The 14,042-nt window shown below is 46.8% G+C and overlaps 1 protein-coding gene across 1 annotated transcript; it reads left to right on the top strand.

Annotated features, from left to right (window-relative positions):
* Nucleotides 1-814: 814 nt before the first annotated feature.
* LOC147613334 (uncharacterized) lies at nt 815-13,392 on the top strand. The gene is made up of 7 exons (XM_086782777.1): nt 815-880; nt 2,820-3,387; nt 3,477-3,640; nt 4,050-4,206; nt 12,132-12,346; nt 12,442-12,543; nt 12,658-13,392. The coding sequence occupies exons 1-7, from the start codon at nt 815-817 to the stop codon at nt 13,390-13,392; spliced, it is 2,007 nt and encodes a 668-aa protein (XP_086638903.1).
* The last annotated feature ends 650 nt before the right edge of the window (nt 13,393-14,042 follow it).

Genomic DNA, 14,042 nt, shown 5'->3' on the forward strand with positions numbered 1-14,042 from the left:
TGTTACTTTGGAGTAGGTAGAGCATCTTGAGGAGCATATTGTTTGCGAATGCGTATATGTGTCATGCATATGTGTACCATATGTAGAATGATGCATGGTTTTGTTTTTGGCTAACACAGTTAACGTGTTTCCATTTGGTTTTAGACTTTTGCTGTAGGTTCTGAAGGAACAAGCAAGATGTGTTTGTCACTTTGGCGTGACAGTGTGGCTTATTGTGCAGGATGATTGTATTATCACCCAGATGCATTGGAGGGCCATTGCTTTTGTCGTATGGGAAGTCTTTGCTCATAAGATGCCTTACTGTGCCATTGAGTGCAATCGAGGACGCTTGCTATTTTTCAAGCGGGGGGTATGTCACGACCCTGTGTTTTTCTCTGGACAGTATGCAGGTGTGCACGGGGACATGGTGGACAGTGTGAATGGCATCAGATTGGAGTTAAAAAGGAAACCCATGTGTGGACAACCCCAAGTGTGAAGGGGGCAAAGAGATTTTGATTTAAAAAGGTTTTATAACCATTGTTGGTCAAAAATTAATGTTGTAAAGGTTTTAAAACCTTGGGAGGCCCCTAAGTAAAATATAGAGGCTACTCTACTTTTGGGAGGGGGCACGCCTCTTTCTCTCGCTTGCTTTTGGCGTGCAAGTTGGCTGTGTGGAGGAGAAGGGAATCACACCTGTGTGAAGAGTACCTGTATAGAACTGCAGGTCGTACAGAATAGGCGACTGCAAGCTGTATGGAACAGGCGATTGCATGTTTACAGGCGGGTGCATGTACAGGCGGAGCTGATGACTAGGGTACGGGTGCTATAGGTTTAGATGCCTAATGTGCAGGTTGGCTGGCGGCTGGTACAGGCAGTAACTGCAGGCCTGTACGGACAGCAGGTACAGTCAAGTACGGTGCAGTCCCGTACAGCTGGTACAGGCAGCAGCTGCTGTACGATAGCTGATACAGGCGACAGCTGCACACTATTTGGTACGGGTGGTTGCAGGTGTTGACCTGTACGGATAGGTGGTGCAGGTGCATCGTACAGGTGGCTGCAGGTTGAGTACTGTGCAGGCAGCGCATCGTATAGGCGGCAGTGCATCTCACAGGCGGCCAGGTGTGTGCTTTTTGAAGGACGCCGTGTTTTTGCAGAAAGGAGGGGCTGGTTTTTCATGAACATAGACATCATGTCGATGGCGTTCAATTGATGGAACTTTCAGCTTCTCTTTGCTTTGGGTTCGGGACTGTTTTGGAAAGGGTTTATGGACTGTTTCGTGGCAGTTCATGTGGCTATGAACATGAGCAATGCTCGGGACTGTTTTGAGATCAGTTTGAGGACTGTTTATGGGCTGTTTTTGTTTGGTAGCAAATTCAACTATGTGCTTGCGTTTTTGGCTGCAAGTACAGGTCATTTGGTTATGTTTCTTGGCATGGGTGTGATGCAAGCTCGCATGGCTGCGTGCTCATGGAGCAGATTGTTTTCTTCCCGCTAGAAAGGAACAGAGGGACCTATAGTTATGGGCATCTCTATGTTTCCAGATGTTTCATGAGGGAACAGGTAACTAGATGTATGCCGTTGTTGGCACTGTTGTTGAATGGTGCTATGAATGGTTCTGTATGGAAACAGGACAAAAGTTTCAAAGGGAAACAGGCCTAAGGGTTTCATGTGGAAACAGGTCGTAGGTTTTCCTCGAGGAAACATGTTTTTGGGTTTCTCCAGGAGATAGGTCACATGCAGGCAGAAGGTACAGGAATGGACACATGTTTGGTATAGCCTTGCTACTGATTGGGCAGGGGACAGGGAATCCATGACAGAGATGGGAAGGTAGAGAGGGTTGGTACAGGTGTGTCGAGTGTATGGTATGCTGGGCTGTGATACGAGTTCTCTTTTGAGAAACAGTTTGGGAGTCTGTGTTGTGATGTAGAAGCACTGGATGTGACAGGGTGTGATGCTGTTCATAGTGTGAGAGGCTATGGATGGTTGTGGCAAACTTGATCATAGGAGAAAGCTTCTGTATGCAGACTCAATGTGAGAGAGTCTTTCGATGCGAACAATGGCTGGACTTGTTTGTGGATGCCGGGTGGACAAGAAGCCATGATGTAGGTTCTTTGCAGGCTTCAGGGGTTCTACTATGACGGCTGAGTTTCTAGCCTTATTGTAATGAAAGCTCTTAAAATCAATTAAAGAAATACCGCAAGGGGCGCCACTGCGTTTTGGGGCCAATCGGTGTCTGTGTACTTTTCATAGTTACCGCGGAACGGCGTTCCGCCTTCCTGGAACGTCGGAACGCCGCTCCGAAGCTCAAGGCGTGCCCGGAACGCGGAAACAGGAGCCGGAACGGCGCAGTTGCCGGGGAATGTGGGGGAACGGATGTCGGAACGCCGGAATGCTATGCCCGCTAGGGCGGAACGCCTGTTCCGGGCGTTCCGAAAAATGCGCATTTTCGCTAAGTCGGCGGCGGTAGTTTTTATCCAGCGTACGGCTTCTATTCGCTGCTGCGTCTGTTTTGTTGGTTGAGCCTGCTGCTTGAGTGCTCTCCCTACCACTCCACCCTTCCCCTTTGCTGTCCCACACTCTCCATTCCACCTACTACCCCACCCTTCCTCTTGGTTGCCCCACACTCTCCCTACCTCCTCTTGGCCCCTCCTCTTGGGCCTTGGCAAGTTGGCTCCTTCTTTTGCTCGGGTGGCACTCGAGTCTTGAGCAGGTAAGATTTAAAATTTGACGCAATGAACATTGGATTTTGGAGATTCTAGTTTGCTGCGTTTTTTTCCACTTTGTGGACACTTTACTTATGTCTCATGCAAGGGCATTTTGCATGTTGTTTTAATTTTCAGCCATTTATCAATTTCAATGGCACCTCCTCGTGGCATAAAGCAGAAAACAGATCCCCTTGGTGGAATGAGGTGGATCTTGTGTCCAGATATGATAGTGCAAGAGGAGGAGGGTCACGCAAGTGGAAGTGCCACTTTTGTGGATCCATTAAGATTGGAGGCACGGATCGTGTGCGAGCCCATTTGTTGGGGGTTAGAGGCAAAGGCATTTCTGTTTGCCCTACAGTGTCAAGAGCAGATATCATACGATTGCAGGCACTTGCATTCCGACATCCGTTCCGCCACGGTTCCCGACAACTGCGCTGTTCCGGCTCCCGTCGGGCACGTCTTGAGCTTCGGAGCGGCGTTCCGGCGTTCCAGGAAGGTGGAACGCCGTTCCGCGGTAACTATGTTGCAGATAGACTTGATGCAGCAGGGAGTCGGCCCTCTGTTCTTGATCCTCGAGGTACATCATCATCAGCTACACCTGCAGGCGCGGCATCTTCAGCGAGTGCATCTACCCCATTATTTGGGGCTGCTCCACAGCCGTATGCACATGGAACAAATGCTTCCCAGACCCCGGCTTCACGAGGTCCAGTGCAAGCTAGTCTTGTGGCATCATGGCACCCTGGGAAGAGGGCACAAGTAGATGCATCAGTGGCACGGTTTTTTATGCTGCAGATGTTCCTTTGGTAAAGGCCCGCAACCCATACTTTGCAGATATGGTGAAGGAGATTGCTTCTTTCGGACCTGGCTATGCTCCACCCTCATCCGAGGCATTGCGCACTACACTTCTAGCCACAGAGAGGACGGCCATAGAGGATGCCTTGGGACCTATTCAGGATGTATGGTGTCATGGCCCTGTGAAAATGGAGCAGGACAAGTGTGGGCATGGTGGTTGCAGAGTCAGAATATTTTATGATTCACATGGGGGGTGCCCGGACAGAGTTTAAGATGTGTGGACATCCCTAGGTGTGAAGGGGGGAACTAAAAACATTAAACTTTAATGTTTAATAAAGTTTGCCCCTAGGCCTTAGTGGCCCTAGGAACTTATTAAAGTTTGGGGCCCTAGGGATTAATTTTGGGGAGGAGTGTTTCTCTCTCCTCTCTCTCTCTCTTCCCTTTTTGGGGAGTCGTGTAGCAAAAGTGGAAGAGCCTTCATGCGCATGATTCACAAGCGTGGAAAAGCTGAGGAAGCTCTAGGCGGCTGCAAAAGACTGGTCTAGCTGCTGTTTTTCTGTGAACTGTGTGTAGAAGAAGCTGTACAACAGCCGTACAGTACTGTACGACTGTAGGGATTGCTGTGGACAGAGAAGCGCAGGTCTGAGGGGCTGGTACAGGTGCCTGCAACTGCAGGATACAGGCTGTACAGTGCTGTACGACTGCAAGTACAGCCTTGTACTTTTTGCAGGTACACTGTACGGCCAGTTCTAGGGCAAGTACAGGTGCTGGACAGTGCTGTAGCAGGACGGCGCAGGCAACCAGTAGCAAAATCCAGCAGGCGGCTACCTCTGATTCTCTGCAGAAAGATCGTACCGTTAAGTACAGGCAAGTACAGTCAAGTACAATCAAGTACAGTGCTGATTTTCAGATCTGTACTTTCAAGGACAGCATAAGAGTGAACATCAGGAGGAGGATACAGGCAAGAATAAGCACATGTGTGAAGCAGGGTTGTGGATACAAGTGCCTGCAAGTACAGATTGGTGCTGTTGCTTCCTCCAGTGTTGTTTCACGAGCTGAACTTGGTAAGCCTTGTTTCTGTTCATCTATCTCTCTTTCTACTGCTTGATGTCTGTTGCAGATATGTGTTATCTGGCCCCTTGTGAGAGGAGGGGTATGGCAGATTGACAAGGGTTGAGACAGAGACTGGACAGCACATGTATGTTTGAGCTGAGAAGATGTATCATGCACTTGAGTTATGCCAGATGTATGCCCATGGCTGGCCTGCTTAGTGAACTTGGCTGATCAGAGGGAGGCACAGTGTGTTGTTTGAAGACACAGATCTGTGTGCATAGATCCTCTGTGCTGAGAAGGATTTGTGGGCCGTCAGATTGGACTTACAGGTGTAAACTCTTGGCTGGTCTTTGTGTTGTACTCAGCCATTCATTTTATTATAATTGAATAAAGAAATACCGCAAGGGGCGCCAAGCTTTGGGGCCAACAGGTGTCGCTGTGTTTTCAGATTTGGGCACTTTAGCTCCAATCTGTGTTTTGTTTCTCTTCTAGACTACAAGTGGACGGGTGACTGCTTCTACCGCACTCTGGTTTTCTATCAGAGGCCGGTGTAAGGTTCCGTTGCCGGGACCAATCATCAACTTTCTGAAGGGGGTGAGCTCGTGGTTGCTTTGAAGAAAGCCATCGCTGAAAATTCAGCAATCATGTCTGATACAGAGGAAGAGTACTTCTATCATGAAGAAGAAGAGCAAGAGACTTCTCCTGAAAGAGATGTATCTGAGGATATTTTTGCAGGAGAACAGGCTGCAGATGTTGAGCCTTATGAGGATGTAACACAGCCAGAAGATGTGCATGGTAAAGAGGATGATGATGCTCGGTTCAAAGATCGCTTGGCTGGTGTTATGGATACTTTTATGCAGCTCACACAAAGCGAGAGATTTGCTGAATTTTTGAGATCTCGCACAAAGCCCCGCACAGAGCCCCAGAAAAAGAAGAAGAAGGTTCGTTCGAAGAATCTTCCACAGGGTCATAGTGGTGCCATCCCACAGGAACCATCTTTTGGCCAGTTTTCGAATATGCAGCATGCTTATGGTGCAAACTCTCAGAGTTCCTTCTATGGACAGCCACCTATTCCTCAGCAGAACATGCATCCAGGTTATTTTGGTGGTGGCTCGGTGTTCCAATCCATGACTGGGGGTTATCCTCAGGGAGGTATGGGTATGTATGGGCCTTTTGGAGCCAATTTTCAGCCTGGCATGCAGGGGAATATGTATGGTGGTATGCAGTCCGGTATGGCTGGAAATATGTTTGCAGGCATGCAACCTGGGATGCAAGGCAATATGTTTGGTGGTATGCAGCCAGGTATGCATAATGGAATGTATGGAAACATGGCTGGAATGTATGGTATGCCTGGCATGGGAATGGGAAATGTTGACCCAATGATGGGTATGAATGTTGGGGGCAGCAATCTCACGAAACCACTTCCATATGATAATCTAACGCCTATGGGAAAGGCGAAGGATTACAAGGAAGGGGGAGCTGCAGTGAAGTTTGACACTTTCAGTGGGGCCAAGGATAAATTGAAGGCACTTACCTTTTTACAGCAGTTTGATGTTGGTTTTTCTCGTGGGAATTACACAGAGTCCTCTAAGGTGAGGAAAGTTGCCACTTTTCTCAAGGGCAATGCTTTGCAGTGGTGGTCTACTCTTCTTTTGCAGGGCATAGCACCCACCACATGGGTCCAATTCAAACAGGTTTTCTCTTCCGTATGGCTCACATCTACATTTGAGGTGGATGTTATGACCGCATGGCACAAGCTGGATGCTTCAAAGTGTGATAGTTTGGAGGATTATAACAAGAAGTTTTGGGAAGCTCTACTCCCAGTGACTTCTTATCGTGCCGTGCCATTATCTGAGCAGGTAGAGAAGTATTGTTGTGGGCTGCCCAAGGAGGTACGAGATTATTGTATAAAGACAAGAGTAACGAACATGTCACAGATGATTGAAAATGCTATGACAGCTAATGCGTTACTCACAGGTGGTTCATCTGGGTTTAAAGGCAGTAAGAAATTGGGCAAGAAAGCTGAAAAATTTGGGCATGCTTCTCGTGATGCTAAAGGGTCTACAGAGACAAAGTATAAGAAGTTGCCAATGCCCAAGAGGACTTCTGAGGAAAGACAGGCTTTGAGAGATGCTCAAAAGTGTTTTTACTGTACTGAAGAGGGACATATGTCATTCAATTGTCCCAAAAGAACGTCCAAAAAGGACCCTGACAATAAAGGAGAGCCCAAGCCAAAGAAACCAAAGCCTTCTGCAGGCTTGGTTCCTGATCTTGTGGGGGAGCAGCTAGGTGGTGAAGCTACAGAGTTGTGCAGGGCATGGGGCAAAGTGAGAGATCAGAATGCTTTGATCTTCTTTGACACAGGTGCTAGAGCCAACTTCATTTCACCAGATTTGGCTGGCCGATTGGGGATTCGCGCAGAGGAGATGGGGCCGTTACATGAGGCTAATATGGCTTGTCCAGGGTATGCAGAACCCGTTACTCCTATCATTGGGAAGCTTCGGCTTCATTTGCAGGGTTATGTGGACAGCGAAGAGTTCTTCATCATGCCTTTGGATGGCTGTGATGTTTTGTTGGGGATGCCATGGTGCCACAGAGTACATGCGGTGGTGGATACTTACAATAGGAAAATTACTCTGACTCATAGAGGGAAAGAGCAAGTATTGGATGTAAAACTCAAAGGGGAATCTGTTCCTATTGTATCCGCTTCAGCGATTTCATCAGTAATGAAAAAGCATCTTTTCGCGTACTTGATTTATGTAAAGGATGCACAGGATGATGAGTCTAAGTCTAATTTGTCAATGTTAGATAAGGACAGGGCTGATTTCTTAAGTGGGTTTCAAGATTGTTTTTCCGAGTCATTGCCAGGAGAATTACCTCCTGAGAGGCCAGAAGATCATGCCATAGATCTGATTCCTGGTAGTACTCCACCGAATAGACCGTCGTACCGTGTTAGTGCAGCCCAACAGGAAGAGATTATGAGTCAGGTGCAGGAGCTTTTGAATAAGGGGTTGATTCAGCCTAGCTCATCACCCTTTTGCTCACCTGTGCTCTTGGTGCAGAAGAAGGATGGTTCTTGGCGCATGTGTATAGATTACAGGGCGCTGAATAAGAATACCGTCAAGAATCGATTCCCCATACCAAGGATCGATGACATCTTGGACCGCTTACAGGGCTCCACAGTTTTTAGTCGTATTGACTTGAAAAGCGGGTATCATCAGATACGCATTAGACCCGAGGATGTGCATAAGACAGCATTCCGAACCACGTTTGGGTTGTATGAGTTCTTGGTTATGCCCTTTGGTTTGACGAATGCGCCTGCCACATTTAACAGAATGATGGACAGGATTTTCAGGCCTCATAGAGAGTTTGTGGGCACATTCTTTGATGACATGATTGTGCATTCACAAACTGAGGAAGAGCATAGAAGGCATTTGGCCATTGTGTTTGCAGAACTTAGAAACCATAGGTTGGTGGTTAATGGCAAGAAGAGTGAATTTTTCTTGCAGGGGATACATTTCTTGGGGCATATTGTGTCTGGTCATGGAGTCCGTATGGATCCAGCAAAGGTGGAAGCAATACTTAATTGGCCAGCTTTGAGGACCGTGCATGATGTACGCAGCTTTCTAGGATTGTGTTCCTATTACAGGCGTTACATACGGCACTTTGCTGAAATTGCTACGCCTCTTCATGCTTTGACGAAGAAAGCAACTCCGTTTAGATGGGCTGATCGGGAAATTACAGCATTCAAAAAGCTCAAAGAAAAGCTTACTTCGGACCCAGTATTGGTGTTACCGGACCTCCGAAAGGCTTTTGTTGTCCAGTGTGATGCATGTGGAAGTAGCATTGGTGCAGTTCTCATGCAAGAGGGACATGTGATAGCCTATGAGAGTAGAGTTTTGCAAGATGCTGAGAAGCATTTACAGGTGTATGAGAAAGAGATGTTGGCTGTAATTCACGCTCTTTCTACATGGAAACACTACTTGCTTGGGGCTGATTTCACTGTGCAGACAGATCATCAGACCTTGCGTTATTTCCTCACGCAGACTAAGCTTTCAGAGAAGCATATACGTTGGGCAAACTTTTTGTCAATGTTTCACTTCCAGATTGTGCATGTGGAAGGCAAAAAGAATGTAGTGGCAGATGCTTTGTCACGCAAGCCACAGGTCTCTGCAGTTTCACTTGCTTATCATCATGAGCTTGATGAAATGAAAGAGCAGTATGCCCATGATGAGGATTTTGAAAGGTTGTATGATCAGATGTCTGAGGGTCAGCGGCATGAGCATTACACTCTCAGAGATGGGTTTTTATTGATGCATGGCAGACTGTGTGTTACCAGGCCATTGCGACTCAAGGTTATGATTGAAAGTCATGCTCCACCGTATGCAGGTCATAGAGGTATTGACGCCACGGTAAAAGCAGTGGAGACTTTCTTTTATTGGCCAACCTTGAGAAGAGATGTTGATGTGAGGCAATGCATCGTATGTCAGAAGGTAAAGTTTGACCGTCAGAAGACACCAGGGTTATTACAGCCTTTACCTTTTCCGGATAGACCTTGGGAGAGCATTGCCATGGATTTTGTATTTGATCTTCCACGGACACAAACGGGAAATGATGGCATCTGGACTATCATATGCAGGTTCAGTAAGCAGGCTCATTTCATTCCCGTGCGGAAGACAATTAAAGTGGATCATATGGTGAAGTTGTTCATGGCGAACATCTTCAAGTATCATGGCTTGCCTACGTCTATCATTAGTGACCGTGATCCACGGATGACGAGTTTGTTTTGGAGAGGGTTGTTTGACAACATGGGTACAACTCTCAAGTTTTCATCGTCATTTCATCCACAGACAGATGGTCAGTCAGAAGAGGCTAACTCTACAGTGTTGGATCTTCTCAAGTGTTATGTGTCAGAGCACAAGCAACAATGGGAAAAGTATCTTCCTTTGGTGGAGTTTGCATATAACAACACTGTACATAGCTCGACAGGCAAGGCGCCTTTTGAGATTGTAGAAGGAGGGAAGAAGGTACCACCCATTTTGCATACAAAGGATAAGATCTTTGAGGCTGATCAGTATGTGGAGAGCTTGGATGAAGCTTATCGGAGAGTTAAGTTGGCCCTCCAGAAAACTCAGCAGAAGCAAAAGAAAGCCGCAGACCGTCACAGACGTGATTTACAGTTTGCATTGGGTGATTGGGTTCTTTTGCGCTTTGAAAAGGCTAGACTCAAGAAGATGAAGGGTAAAGAGCGCTTATTTCCTAAGTTGAGTATGCGATATTATGGGCCTTTTCAGGTTTTGGAAAAGATTGGTGAGGTAACCTATCGATTGAAGTTACCAGATCACTGGAGGATTCACAATGCTTTTCATGTGAGTCTTCTTAGACCTTTCCGTGGGGATGTGCCTGAGGATGTATCAGATGAGGCTCAGCCGGAAGTTGAGGAACTTGATGAGGTTCTGATTCCAGAGCAGATACTGGCACATAAAGAAAGGAAGGTACGAGGTAAAGTTTCCCGTTGCTATCTTGTGAAGTTCAAGAACTATTCACCGATGGATGCGAAGTGGATGGAGGAAGGTGACTTAACAGATTCACCTCAGGTTTTGCAGCTTTATCTCGATGCCTTTGAGTTAGAGCCGACTCTTATTGTGGCTCATTCAGGTTCAGCAGAGCATGGGTCTGGAGCATTACCTGATGCTCAAGAGGGGGGTAGCACCTCCACTCCCTTGATACAGACAGGCTCAGATGACATCTAGAGGTTGCTTGGTGCAGATTTTATCTCACCCGAAGGTACTGAGGCTGACAGTACATCTGTTTATGGGACTTCTATGATATATGTGTACTAGTCACATGGAGATTTTTGTGGATATGTATGGTTCACAGTGGTATACAACTTGGACTACTACTATGCCATTGGTTTGCAGTGAATGTTGATACATGTGTATGGCTCAGAGAGATTGGGACGCTGATCTTGCCATATTGTATATTTCACTTTGGATATTTTGATGCATCACCAGAATGCAATCGAGGACGCTTGCCATTTTTCAAGAGGGGGGTATGTCATGGCCCTGTGAAAATGGAGCAGGACAAGTGTGGGCATGGTGGTTGCAGAGTCAGAATATTTTATGATTCACATGGGGGGTGCCCGGACAGAGTTTAAGATGTGTGGACATCCCTAGGTGTGAAGGGGGGAACTAAAAACATTAAACTTTAATGTTTAATAAAGTTTGCCCCTAGGCCTTAGTGGCCCTAGGAACTTATTAAAGTTTGGGGCCCTAGGGATTAATTTTGGGGAGGAGTGTTTCTCTCTCCTCTCTCTCTCTCTTCCCTTTTTGGGGAGTCGTGTAGCAAAAGTGGAAGAGCCTTCATGCGCATGATTCACAAGCGTGGAAAAGCTGAGGAAGCTCTAGGCGGCTGCAAAAGACTGGTCTAGCGCTGTTTTTCTGTGAACTGTGTGTAGAAGAAGCTGTACAACAGCCGTACAGTACTGTACGACTGTAGGGATTGCTGTGGACAGAGAAGCGTAGGTCTGAGGGGCTGGTACAGGCGCCTGCAACTGCAGGATACAGGCTGTACAGTGCTGTACGACTGCAAGTACAGCCCTGTACTTTTTGCAGGTACACTGTACGGCCAGTTCTAGGGCAAGTACAGGTGCTGGACAGTGCTGTAGCAGGACGGCACAGGCAACCAGTAGCAAAATCCAGCAGGCGGCTACCTCTGATTCTCTGCAGAAAGACCGTACCGTCAAGTACAGGCAAGTACAATCAAGTACAATCAAGTACAGTGCTGATTTTCAGATCTGTACTTTCAAGGACAGCATAAGAGTGAACATCAGGAGGAGGATACAGGCAAGAATAAGCACATGTGTGAAGCAGGGTTGTGGATACAAGTGCCTGCAAGTACAGATTGGTGCTGTTGCTTCCTCCAGTGTTGTTTCACGAGCTGAACTTGGTAAGCCTTGTTTCTGTTCATCTATCTCTCTTTCTACTGCTTGATGTCTGTTGCAGATATGTGTTATCTGGCCCCTTGTGAGAGGAGGGGTATGGCAGATTGACAAGGGTTGAGACAGAGACTGGACAGCACATGTATGTTTGAGCTGAGAAGATGTATCATGCACTTGAGTTATGCCAGATGTATGCCCATGGCTGGCCTGCTTAGTGAACTTGGCTGATCAGAGGGAGGCACAGTGTGTTGTTTGAAGACACAGATCTGTGTGCATAGATCCTCTGTGCCGAGAAGGATTTGTGGGCCGTCAGATTGGACTTACAGGTGTAAACTCTTGGCTGGTCTTTGTGTTGTACTCAGCCATTCATTTTATTATAATTGAATAAAGAAATACCGCAAGGGGCGCCAAGCTTTGGGGCCAACAGGTGTCGCTGTGTTTTCAGATTTGGGCACTTTAGCTCCAATCTGTGTTTTGTTTCTCTTCTAGACTACAAGTGGACGGGTGACTGCTTCTACCGCACTCTGGTTTTCTATCAGAGGCCGGTTTCATATGGCGTAGATGTGGCGTCACTATCATGGGTGATTGTTGGAGTGACACTAGGAGCCGCTCCATTCAGGGTATCCTTGCGTACTCCTGAGGATGTAGCTTTTTTATTAAAGCTATTGACAATTCAGAGGCGGGCAAAACTGTAGAGATCTTGGCAAATATTTGGAGTGAAGCCATTGATTACGTGGGTCCCAATAATGTCATCCAGTTTGTTTCTGATGGAGAGAACTCAAACAGGGCAGCAGGGAGGATCATTGAGGATAGATACCCACATATTTGCTTCACTCCTTGCATGTCACATGGGCTCAACATCTCCTCAAAGATATTGGTAAGATGCAGTGGGTGGAGCCTTTGATTGAAATGGGCAATCACATTGTTTCATTTATCACTCGCCACCACTACATTTTGGCTGTATTTCGACAGAGATCCCCAAAGGATCTCTTAAAGTATTCAGATACACGCTTTGCATATAATTTCCTTATGCTAAAGCGTCTTTTTGAAGTGAAGAATCATTTGAGGCAGCTTGTAGTTTGTGAGGAGTGGGATGCATGGCGAGAGCTTACCTCAGTGGCAGGTATTCGATGCAGGTCCATAGTTCTTGATGACACTTTTTGAGACACTGTTGAGGTATTGTTGCAGGTTGCGCGGCCAATCATTCTTATGTTGAGGCTTCTTGATGGAGATGAGCCTTGCATTGGCAAGGTGTATGAGGGGATGGACAGGATGATTGAGAGAATCCTATCTCTACAGACTTTGGATGGGGGTAGGAGACAGGAGCTATCTCGTCTTGCGACAGGCAGGTGGACAGAGTATCACTCTGCATTAGAGGCTGCTGCATTTGTGGTGGATCCAGAATTTCAAGGCAAAGGACAAGAGACAGATGCAGAGGTTGTGCAGGGTTGGGAGGATATCTTGAGGAAGCTTGTACCCAGTGCAGATGATAGGAGGAGGGTTCGTGAAGACCTTTCCTTCAATCGACAAAAGAGAGGCCTCTTCGCTTTGCAGGATGCACAAAATGATAGGTTCAAGATATCCAGTGCACGGTGGTGGGAGGATTATGGGGCAGATACACCATTGCTGCAAAGATTGGCCATTCGAGTTCTTAGCCAGGGTGCTAGCTCCTCGCCATGTGAGCACTTATGGAGCAGTTTTGGGAACATTGCAAGCAAGAAGAGGAACAGGCTTGGTGTCCAGAAGGCAAATGACCTTGTATTTTTTAATGCAAACTTGCGTTCGCTTAACAAGTTCAGGGTTGAGTGTACTCCAGAGCCATTTATTGGATTTTGCCTTGATCTTGATGACAGTGATGGTGAGGATCAGCCAGAGGGAGAGGATGATGTGGAGCAGCATGAGGATGAGCAGATTGAGGGATAGCCTGGACAGGAGGATGAGATCCCACTTGCTGATGACTAGTCTTTGACTCACCGGTTACCTTGGCCCTTGAGGCTAGTTTTGTACTTGTCATGCGATGTACTTTCTTTTTCAGTTTCTATATATCCACATGCGATGTACTTTCTTTTCAGTTTCTATTTGGAGTCTGGACTCTGGACTCTTCAAATTTTTAATGTTTAAGACTTTAAAGTTTAATCTTGGATATTTTAAATGTTTTGTCATTTTATGTCATATGTTGACATGTCATATGACGTGGCGTTCCCCGACGTTCCCGATCCGCTCCCGTTCCCGTTCCCGCTCTTGTTCCAGCATCCGACGTTCCCGGAACATTCCCGTTCCGTGGTAACTATGGTACTGTTTGGAGGAGCACTCTAGCTCCCCCTGTTTGTTTTCCTTTTCTAGGTCCTCAATGGCGTTGAAGTGTTTTATGTGCGAGTGTTTGTTTCACCGCCCCTCAGATTTCTGAAGGCCAGTTTCAGTGTATGCGTGTGTGCCTGTGTTTAAGTGTTGGTGTGTGTGTGTTTACACCAGATTGACCAGCAATTGTATGACGTGTTTTTCCATTGCTTTTAGATTTACATTCTTGAGAGGAGTCCTCTTCTAGGGCTTCCCTCTGTAATGTAAAGTGGTTT

This window comes from Cibotium barometz, chromosome 44 (assembly GCF_041138505.1).
Source record: "Cibotium barometz isolate CiBa-2024 chromosome 44, ASM4113850v1, whole genome shotgun sequence".
In the NCBI taxonomy this organism is placed as follows: domain Eukaryota; kingdom Viridiplantae; phylum Streptophyta; class Polypodiopsida; order Cyatheales; family Cibotiaceae; genus Cibotium; species Cibotium barometz.